The sequence below is a fragment of the Haliotis rufescens genome, unplaced genomic scaffold (assembly GCF_023055435.1).
Source record: "Haliotis rufescens isolate VD_foot unplaced genomic scaffold, xgHalRufe1.0.p SCAF_4, whole genome shotgun sequence".
Classification (NCBI taxonomy): Eukaryota; Metazoa; Mollusca; class Gastropoda; order Lepetellida; family Haliotidae; genus Haliotis; species Haliotis rufescens.
This window is the reverse complement of record NW_025964112.1, coordinates 9647273-9658344: the sequence shown is the minus strand read 5'-3', so window position 1 is coordinate 9658344 and position 11072 is coordinate 9647273. Positions and strand designations below refer to the sequence as shown.

Below are 11072 nucleotides of genomic sequence, written 5' to 3'. Positions count from 1 at the left end.
GTAAGAAGTAGTTCTGAAACGTTTTGACAAAGAACAAAAGAAGTTTCTATCCACAAGTGTCATGTATTCATAATGTAAAACGTTGACCCTTTTTATCAATAGTATTTGCAAATAGTATTTGGGCGTTACTTGTGTCACATTTTAAAGATTTGATTGAATTGTTTCAGATAACAGTTATAGTTTCGGACATAAATGACAATGCACCAACATTTCGGGCATCTACTGAACAGCTCGTGTTTAGTGTTCAGGAAAACTCTCCGGGCAAGGAGGTCGCACGCATCGTGGCCGATGATAGGGATGTCGGTGAAAATGGAACAATAACGTACAGCATTGAATCACAGATACCTCGGACACGTAAGTTTTTAAATATTATTATTAACACTGCGTTTAAGGAAAGTGCAGATAGTGAGGCCAAATGTAGCAGTTCGTCTGTATGTGAATATACTACACTCTTGTAACAATTTAGCCAGAAAACATATCTTTAAATCAGTACAGTGTGATTGCAATTTGGAAAATATTTGGCGAAAAGGTTATTTCCGGGCTTTCTATGGTGATATATATACCCCAGTGTTTACTTTTTCGGATTTTAAGGTTATTACACAGCTAGTCCTATTCATGTTCACTGTATTTTGTGATCATTACGTATTTAGGGTTTTGAATGTATTGTACAATTTGCAGATTTCTCCATAAATCCTGAAAACGGCACGGTCACTGTTTCTGGACATCTAGACAGAGAAGCCTATGACACCTACAACTTAATTATCAAGGTAACACAAAAACTAAACACTAAAATATGGCTTGACAACACAATGCCACGCCAACGTATTCAAAATATTGGTGATTGGTTTCACTCTTTCTTGAAAGTTTTTATGGTGACTGAAATATACATCAAACATTCCGTGCTTAATTTCAAGGCAACAGACAATGCAGATGCTCCGAGAACTGCAACAACAAGTGCGACTATCCTTGTCGATGATATCAACGACAATCCCCCCACATTCCAGACACTGCATGCAGTGACAGTAAAGGAAGATAGTGCCATTTCCGTATCGGTATGTACATAAAACAATAAGAGGATTGGGACATTGAACGCAATCAGTATCTGCAGTGGTATACATAGAACGTAGCACGCTAGTATGTTTGGGGATGGTAAATATCCTGTATATGGAATAAACATTGTATGTTCCGAGCCTTGGCGAGGTAGTTATATACAGGGTATCACGTGAGAGTGTTTGGATATGGTATATATCCTGTATTTTTAATAAACATTGTATTTCAGTTTTTATTCATAAGACAGGACATTTTTACGATAATTATTTTTGTGAAACACACCTGCGTCAAAACCTCTTTGTCATGTAATGTCATTCTTGAAATATATTGTCGAAAAATACATTTTTTATCTCTCTCAAACGGTACCTGAAAGGAACCTGAAATTTGCGCATTAATATGTTACAAGGTCTGAAGGTCGGTGATTGGTCAGTCAGACAGCGACCAAAAGCAATATATTTCAAACATTGGCATAACTCTCAGTGACGAAATTACCACATGAGCCAAAAGAGAATTGGCAACACAAAATGTCCAAGTTATTTTTCAAGCACAAAAATAACTTTGTCATTCTTAGCCCTTTGTGGCAGTCTATCTGTCTGCCCGCTAGAGTATCTTTGATACGTCACATTTGTTTAGAATCTGTCTGGTCTGCTAAGTCACTACATTATCATAATGTTAAGAAATGCAGTCACATGTCCCAAACAGCGACAAAATAAACAATGTAAAAGTTTGGCCACATCGAGGCCAAATCCAAGTGTTCTGAACACGGGAGAAGACCCCAAGTGGCATAGGCCTATTAACATCTCTCAATGCTGCCTAAACTTTAAGGTCTCTAAGGTCTCAGCTACACCCCCGTTATATATTTTTAGGAATTCTTTTTATTATTTTCCGAGTACTTGTCCAGATGCCCGAAGGATTGTAATCACTGAACTTGATACCCCTGACCTTTTTAATATTCATACATGTATTTTCCCGTAAATTACCACAATGAATACCGTTTATATCCGTCGGTTTTATCCTTCCGAGAAACCTACACATGATATTATACATGTATTTATCAAAAGTAATTTAAGAATGAGTGGATGGGGTTTGGATATTATTTCAATTATATCATGGTGTCTATGGGAGGGATGAAAGCGCTTCATTAGACGAACCACCTTATGATACGACAGAGCACAGACACGGTGGCATCCAAGGGAGATAATATTGGGATCGATAAGAATCAAAGTGCATGTTCCAGAAATTTTAAACACTTGATTGATAATCAATGATGACATATATAAGAGGCGACAATGATATCTACTTTGCAGTGCTTCTATTTGAAATGTATCTGATTTCTTTTGCAGCATATTGTTTGCACTTTGACAACAAATACTGCGTCTACTTCAGGTGGCGACAGTTAGTGCGACTGACAGGGACTATGCACAGCATGGTAAAGTTACCTATTTCCCTGACACCGTAATGGTGAACGGAACTGTCTGTCCATTCAAAGTGTCAGTTGGTGAGTGTCTTCTGACGTTTTCTTTGAACATTACAAGTAAACGTTTATTGTACTAAAGTCAATAGCCTTCGGTGTAGCCATCATGGCAGTTATTGTCACTGTTTAACTACAGTATAAGTACTACTAAAATTGAAATGACCTTTGACAAGGGTTGTTGACTGTCTGTTTCTCTGTGTACAAATATCATACACATCGAACAGTGAATAATGTTTACTCCAAAGGAGACGATTGATTGATCTCCTTTGATAAACATAAACATGTATTGGATGTTTCATAAATAGCATATTCGCAAAAAATAATTCAGTGTATAAAATTCACTTAAACCTTAAAGACATACAATCTTCAATATCCATTACTAAGTGTGGTATAATCCCTCTTCTTTAGAGACTGGAGTCGTGAAAGTGAGCGGCGACCTCGACTATGAGACGACTTCCACATATGAATGCATTGTGACTGCTGTGGACATGAAGGGATGCAGCAATTGCACAGGGCGTCTCACTGGATCGACAACTATGTCCGTCACCATCCTTGATTTCAACGACAACCCACCGGTGTTTCAGGGGGCCCCGTACCGAGCTAACGTAACAAGAGACGCTGACATCAACACTCTCGTCACTGACGTCATCACTGCAACTGACAGGGACGACACCAAGGACGGCAATGGAGTCGTTAAATACCATATTTTATCAAGTATGTAGTGTACATGAATTATCAGAAAATATTAAAAGCAAACACACATGCATTGTAACACTTAAACGGGGAGGTTACATGACAGGATAGACGGTATGATTTGCACAATGATGTATTATCTGTTCAGTGTTATGGTCCCGACACTGCACAAATATCCAGGATGACATTTCAAAGCCCAGTGAATAGAAATGCCGAGTGCAAACCATGTTGAATAGGAAAACAATTTTCACAACAAACCTCATAGAACAAAACCCTGAGGCAACGCACAGATCTCATAAATCAATGTGTCGAATGTCAGTAACATGCAAATGTAAATATTTTTTTCTCCATATTTTCTAGGCGTAGATTACTTCGAAATTGATCGTGATTCAGGAAGTATATACGTGGCTTCAACCCTAGACACAGTGAATGATGATGTGGTAACTCTGAGGATCAAGGCGACAGATCTACCCCAAAAAGACCCTGCGATGGAAGCAATCACAAACGTAATGTAGCTGTTATATATACTGCAGTAGTTAAATGATACCTTGTTGTTCATTTAGTCCTGGGAACGTATCTGATAGAAAGGGGCACCTGCAATACCCACAAGGGACTTGCTGCCAGCTTCTTGTGTTTGATGAAATAGAATATGATGGTCAACTTATTAATTGTGATTTGTCACGGTATTGGTGTTTATATATTGTAACGGTTTTGCTGCCAACAGATTACTATTTCCATCCTGACTGATGAGCCACGACCATTCTTCACAAAAACATACACCTTCATGCTGACGGAGAATGAGAAGCCAGATGAAGATAAAGCGGTGTCCATTAGAGCTTCTGTGCGAAGGGCGAGTGAAGAAGAGTGTAACTGCACCTATGACTTAATAGGTACACCTTGCTTAGTTCATGTATGGAAATGTCTTCATAAGTTAACATGCTGCTGCACTTAAGGACGTCGTTTCTCGAGATGTTATAGTACTCTTATAACGTTTCAACTCAACAGTTGCTGTTATAAGTTGTATTTGTAGTTGTCGTTTTCAAAACAATAGTTAATAGGCATTACATTGAATTCATGCAAATCAATCGAAAAATTCACTTTCATTATAGCAATAGGTTTTACGATTTTAATTATGTTTTAACGGATCTTTTCAGGTTCAGATAATTCGAGCTTTTACATAGACAGTATGACTGGAGACTTAAGACAAAAGGACCCAATAGACCGCGAAAAAACAGGCAGTCGCTTTTATGTGAGAGTGAAGGCGACAGACCGACGCAGCCTTCTTTATAGGACAACAGATGTTGAAGTGAACGTTAAAGATGTTAACGACAACTTACCCTACTTCAACAACACCCAGCAGAACTTCACAGTAAATCAGGTATGTATGTATTGCATGTGCATCATATTTGAACTCTGGTCTGATTCACTTTAATTCCTTCCTCGAATTTATTATACGCTGTTTACTTCATAGCGTTTGTGGTAACTGCAGAGATACAGATCACTTCGCACTGACGTTAAAATATACATTATATATACACATACATTATTAAGTATTAATTACTATACCCTTTCCTCTAAATTAGGAGACGATTGATGAAGCTCAATTGTTAAAACGACAAATTGATAACTTAAAGAATAAACATTTTAACCATGAACTTTGTATTACGATTATCAGACTGTGTTTAAATGGAGCATATTCTCATTTCAGAATGTTTTGGTTGACCATGTGATCGGAAGAGTGATATCAGTAGACGCTGATGAACTCAGTCACCCCATATACACAGCCTTTGATGTTGAGGGAATCGAACTGCTGGGTGATGGAACTCTGGTAGTGAGGGCTTCTCTGTCGAACTACACCGTGGTTAACGTAAGTGGGTAGTGAGTGAGTGAGTTGGGTTTAACAGTATTCCAGTTATATCACGACGTCTCAGCTTAAAGTGGGAGGAATGTCCGAAGTGATGCAGGTCTAAGACGTTTACCACTTCGGTGAAACCCAGGAGCACGGGACAAACCTAGAAACATAATCGGGGCGAACAGGTATCCGAACCTACAATCATGGGTTTCTGGCGAGCCCAAGGGACGTAACTCTGCACAGCAAATCGCGGCGCCTTAGACGACTGGGCCCCCCGTGCCCCCAAAATATTACCACTGATTGAAATATATGCAATTAATCAATGCGCCGTAGCCTTCCCAAAGGAACATGAGAACATTCTAAAGAGACATAATTTGTCATGGTGTTTGGTATGACCTTATTACCATAAACGGCAAGTAGTAAATGCATCAAGTGTATCGCCTACAGTTTACTTGTTTTCAGTGAATTACCAAAAAGTCAATTAACTTTGTCTTCTTACCAGAGATATTATTGTTTATGTAACCTTACAAAAGAAATATGAAAATATTCTAAAGAACCTAGATTCAATTTGTTTTGGTCATATTACCATCAGCATCAAGTAGTATATACAACAAGTGTATCAGCTTCAATTTGCCTAACCTCAAGGCAAATATGCTGTCTCTTTACCAGATGATAGTCAGTGTGACAGAGGGCAACTTTACAGGGCCAATCAATATATCTGCAGTAACAAGTAGTAAATGCATCAAGTGTATCGCCTACAATTTTCTTGTTTTCAGTGAATTACCATTAAGTCAATTAACTTTGTCTTCTTACCAGATGTTTGTCAGTGTCAAAGAGGAGAACTTCAGAGGATCAATCAGCAAATTGCCAGCAACTACAACAAAGGTCCACATAGAAGTGCTACCAGACAATCACAACGAACATACTCCCGTATTTGGAAACGGTAAACTAGTTTGAGTTTAGTGCCTGGAAGATACTATTATCCCGACAATCTTATGTGTAAGATAAATTCGCCCATAATGCTACCATTTTCTACTTGAAACTTGTTGGTATTGTCCAGAACCTGTTATAAGTGAGGTGAAATTGGGTTTAACGTCGCGTCCAAGATTATTGCACTTATATAGCGACGTGCATGCACATGTATGTGTTTGTGTTTGTGTGTGTGTGTGTGTGTGTGTGTGTGTGTGTGTGTGTGTGTGTGTGTGTGTGTGTGTGTGGCTGCTTGTATTAGTCCGGACTGATGCCGATTTATAGTTCTAGCACATGCCACAGTTTAATTTGGATACCCCACTCAGACACAGTATACTGGCTCCGAGCCGACCAGTCCTTGTTTTAGCCCTTAAATGCCGAGCGCCAGACAGGGTAACAACAGGTACCATTTTTTAACGTCTTTTGGTATGACGCGGCCGGGGATCGAACCCGGACCTTCCGCTCTCCCACTAGACCACGGAGGCGGTCCTGTTATAAGTAATACAACCTCAAATCATTAGAAATATGCAGTTTGATGCATGTTTACCTTCTTATACATATTATTCATCTGTTAAAACTGCTTTGTTAAGGATATTTATATCATAAATCAATGTTGTATACAGTAACTAATACGTATTCAAATGTTTCAGATGCTTATGGAGCATCATTGGAGTTTTCATCTGAAACTGGTACAGAAGTTAAGATTACCAACTTCCGGGCAACGGACGCCGACGGCCACAATGTTACATACGCCATACAAACAAGAAATGATAGGGTGCGCACTTTAAGCTATTCACTTGTCTTGAAGTCATGTCACATTTTTCCATCATCCCGGATCTGATGGTTTCCCATTATCCACTGCTTAAAACGTTTGCAGATAGTCTTATGTCAGTTTGAACTGGAAACCTTCATTTCTCCCACATTCCAGTTAATATTCATCCTCAGGAAGAAAATTTATGGATGTCAACGTCCTTATTATGAGGAACACGGCGTTTCTGGGGATATACTTACTCAGACAGCAAAAGTAATAAGATAACAAAGGTGCAAACTTAACAAGGGAAGCCAACAGTTAATTGGCGCCGAAAGGTGATCAGCAATGGACAAAGGATTCATCTATGTTCCAAGTTTTCTTATTATCATCTTAACTGACAGTGGTATGACTATGATACATACTTGAGTTATACATTATGTTACAGAATAACCTCGAGATCGACAGTCAGACCGGGAAAATATCTGTTCACATTAAACTTGACGACACAGTGCCCCGAGTCTTAGAACTAGTTGTAATCGCCATCGACAGAAGTCTCCACCCGAAGACTGGGTAAGTTTGTACATATCACATAGCCATTTTAAAAATTTAGGATGATACTGACACATGTATGTATGTATGTTTCACATCGATGGCTTGATTTATAGGTTACACATACCGTACATGAAAAAAAAACCCAGTAGAACAAATGCCTCGAAACATTCCTAGTATGTCTGTTACATTAACTTTTCCGAACAAATTTGTCAAGCTCAAATTTTGGCTCCTTGAACAAAGTGAACAAATGCATTTCTTGAAGCAGCGATCGAATGGTGTGTGATATTTGTTTCAGATCGTGTACAGTTATGATAACCCTACATGGATATACAGAAACAGAATGTGTAGCTAAACACGAATATTCACGTCTAGAACAGGACTCAGATCAGAGAAAGGTGTTCCTTGGGTTATTCATTGCTATGGCAATCCTACTTGCAGTGGTCAGCATTAGTGCAGTTTTTGCTATATACAAGTAAGTACACAAATGACTCAAGTCTTTCAATTAAAGAGGATGAGACTGATTAACATCATTAACAAAAACTGCCGTGCATTTTCATTATGTTCAAAAAGGGAAATGCACATAGTTTCCAATTTCTTTTTCAACATTGTTTCTTTCAGGTGGAGGACAGTAAAACGTAGAACACTGTATCAGGAAAATATCAATATGGCTCATGGTAAAACAACAAAAGCATCAGAACAATCTGGATATGACTTACTAGCTGCGGGCAGCAAAGATGAAGAAACAGCATACAACAAACTCAAAGACAGAGATTTCGTAAGTCTACAGCATATCATTCTTGACACCATTTTGTAAGCTGTCGGGCAGTTTTGATCATGTGTAACTGTATGGAGGGATGCTGGTATCGTATATTTAACACGTTAGTTTTGGGCACATGGCGTTCACAGAATGTTGGACTGCATGTACGACTCTCTTACCATCTTCAGACGATAGTCAACTGACACTGAGTTTTAAAATAACAATTAATCAAAATGACTGAGAGTCCGTCTGTGTCATGTCTAGACGTGTGAAAAATATAGATCATAAGATTTCATAAGATTATACTTGACACAAATCCTTTCATAAAAATGTGGGTGCCGAGGGTGCATGACAATGAGGTGAGGTGAGGTGAACCTGGGTTTAACGTCGCGTCCAAGATATATTGCACTTATATAGCGACGTGAATGCACACGTGTATGTGTGTGCCGCAGTTTAACATGAATACCCTACTCAGACACACTATACTGACTCCAAGCCGACCAGTCCTTGTTTTAGCCCCTTAATGCCGAGCGCCAGACAGGGTAACAAGAAGTGTTATCTTTTAACGTCTTTTGGTATGACGCGGCCGGGGATCAAACCCCGGACCTTCCGCTCTCCGGGCGGACGCTCTACCACTAGACCACGGAGGCGGTTTGCATGACAGTGAAGAATTATTATTTCACATTTCATTATATCACAGTCTTGCTGTGAAGATTGTGATTTAGATATATTGAATATCTTAAATAAAATAATGACTGAGTTGAAGCATATTTGATTCATAAGTGATTATGAGTGAGGGAGTGATTGAGTGAGTGAGTGATTATTGTTTTACGCCGCTTTTAGCAGTTTTGAAGCAATATCACGGCGGGGAACACCAGTAATGTCGGAAACCGAACCCGGGCCTTTTGTGTAACGAGCGAACCTTCAACCACTAGGCTACCAGACCGCCCAAAGTGATTATGAATGGTGATATTTCTGTATATGGTATTCAGATGGTATTCTTTCAAAACGGACCCGTGAAGATCCGGTGTAGAATGCGTGTCGTAAGAGGCTATTAACGGGATCGGGTGGTCAGGCTCGCTGATTTGGTTGATGCATGTCATCGACCCTAATTGCGTGGATCCATGCTCATGATATTAATCACAGGATTGTCTGGTCCAGTCTCGATTATTTACTGACCGCCTTCATATAGCTGGACTATTGCTGAGTGCAGCGTAAAACAACAAACCAACCAGCAAACAAATCTTTCAAAATGAGTTGGTTATTATGACAAACGGCTGTCCAAATGTAAATGTATCACTTTCTCGTCTTTGCAGTCATCCGGTGTTCCAAACCCATCATATGTGTCGTCAGGTCCAAGGTAAACAAAACAAAATATACATTTGTCAATTACTATTTGTCACAAACATATTTCTCAAGCAATAAGAACGCATCAACAAGAAATATACATTTCAACAATATTTAATTTCATTTGACATTACGAGCGTTTAGTTTAAACTTCTGAGTTATATATTGATACCAAGTTTTGATCGACGAGACTAATGTGATAATGTCATCATATTTTTTTATAATAGCATAATCTCATCATATATTTATCACGTGTTAAGAATGTATATGTTTCCCATGTTTCAGGCCTATTTGCACGCCCCCAGCAGAGCCCGTTCCTGACTATGATGGTGCTGAAGACATTCAGATATAAAATATACCTTTATTCCCTCTGGAGAAATTGGCTCAAAGGTGGGTCTTGATGGTATTGCTGTTGGAAGAGATGACATCTATGCTGGCTCTGAATCCTATAATTTATTCACCTGAAAAAGGAGTTAGCATATATTCTGAAACGTTGTGTTCTTCATAATAAAGAAGTTGATACCCATAGAATCCTCTCTCTTATGTGTATCACTTCTAAATGCCATTCAAAGACTAAAACATGAATGAATCACTGAACAACACGTTTCAAAGCAGTGATACATGTTAAGGTCTTCCCTAAACAATAACCAGTTTTAGCAAATGAGAAACATTGTTTTCCACAAAAGAAAGGAGTAATGTCTATACTTGTTATAATCTCCAGTTAACAATGAACCACTATGTCTTAAACGTGAATGTGCTTTGTTCTGTTTATATATGGTAATGCGTTGTAGTGTTTTCAAGTGTTTTTTTCTGTTTACAGTAAATAGCTTCATAATAGTGTATTCATCACTCTTGGAATTTCTTCGTCATGACAACTGTAATCTCAATAGAAATATTGAGACATCGTCTCCTCGATGCTGGAACCGACTTTCGTAGCGTTTTGAAAACAGAACCGTCGAGATAAAAACGTTTCATCTGTTTGACTCTTACAAGTATATTTGATATGATATTTGATATTTGATTTTTTCACAAAATTGTAATGTTATATTCATTGATCATATGTTCATCGCTCTTCACATTTGAACTGTTTTAAGTACCATTGCCAACTGCATACAGTATGACTTGAGTTAGCTTTTAAACATGGAATGTGTATCAGTTTTAGTTCATGTTGTTTGATATTGAATAAAACATTTTCGTTTAACATCCTTCTGTTGAACATTGGGGCGTTAATCATCACCCACAACTTTTCCTGGCCTAGAATGTAATATTTAAAATAATTATCTGTCGATTAATATAACATACTTGAATCAGTATTGCTGACTTGGGGTATAACAACGAAGAACATATACAAAGTGACTCTATCTGTCTTTGTCAATATGGACTTCGGGTTTTCCTCCCACATTAAGCTGAAAGGTCGTGATTCAACTGGAATACTGTTGAACGCGAGACCCGTGAAGATTCCGGGGTAGAATAGGCCTTCAGCAACCCATGCTTGCCATAAAAGGTGACTATGCTTGTCGTAAAAGGCGACCAACGGGATCGTGGATCGATGCTCATGTATCAATCACTGGTCCAGACTCGATTATTTACAGACCGCCGTCATATAGCTGGAATATTGCTGAGTGCG

General features: G+C 38.6%; 1 protein-coding gene across 9 annotated transcripts in view; it reads left to right on the top strand.

Annotated features, from left to right (window-relative positions):
* The window catches only part of LOC124129083 (protocadherin Fat 4-like), a 61275-nt gene extending 50627 nt beyond the window's left edge, over positions 1-10648 (top strand). For 7 of the 9 annotated variants that reach the window (XM_048381797.1, XM_048381795.1, XM_048381794.1 and 4 more), the window contains 16 exons: positions 168-354; positions 679-767; positions 915-1052; positions 2437-2548; positions 2933-3238; positions 3578-3723; positions 3942-4107; positions 4372-4595; positions 4926-5084; positions 5886-6012; positions 6689-6813; positions 7235-7359; positions 7637-7813; positions 7960-8116; positions 9415-9458; positions 9731-10648. In XM_048381797.1, coding sequence (XP_048237754.1) covers positions 168-354; positions 679-767; positions 915-1052; positions 2437-2548; positions 2933-3238; positions 3578-3723; positions 3942-4107; positions 4372-4595; positions 4926-5084; positions 5886-6012; positions 6689-6813; positions 7235-7359; positions 7637-7813; positions 7960-8116; positions 9415-9458; positions 9731-9797 — 2349 coding nt within the window. In that variant the 3' untranslated portion in view covers positions 9798-10648. Of the gene's footprint in view, positions 1-167; positions 355-678; positions 768-914; positions 1053-2393; positions 2549-2932; positions 3239-3577; positions 3724-3941; positions 4108-4371; positions 4596-4925; positions 5085-5885; positions 6013-6688; positions 6814-7234; positions 7360-7636; positions 7814-7959; positions 8117-9414; positions 9459-9730 lie in introns of those variants that run through there. The other 2 variants (XM_048381792.1, XR_007218061.1) reach the window with 2 other exon arrangements.
* Positions 10649-11072: the final 424 nt, after the last annotated feature.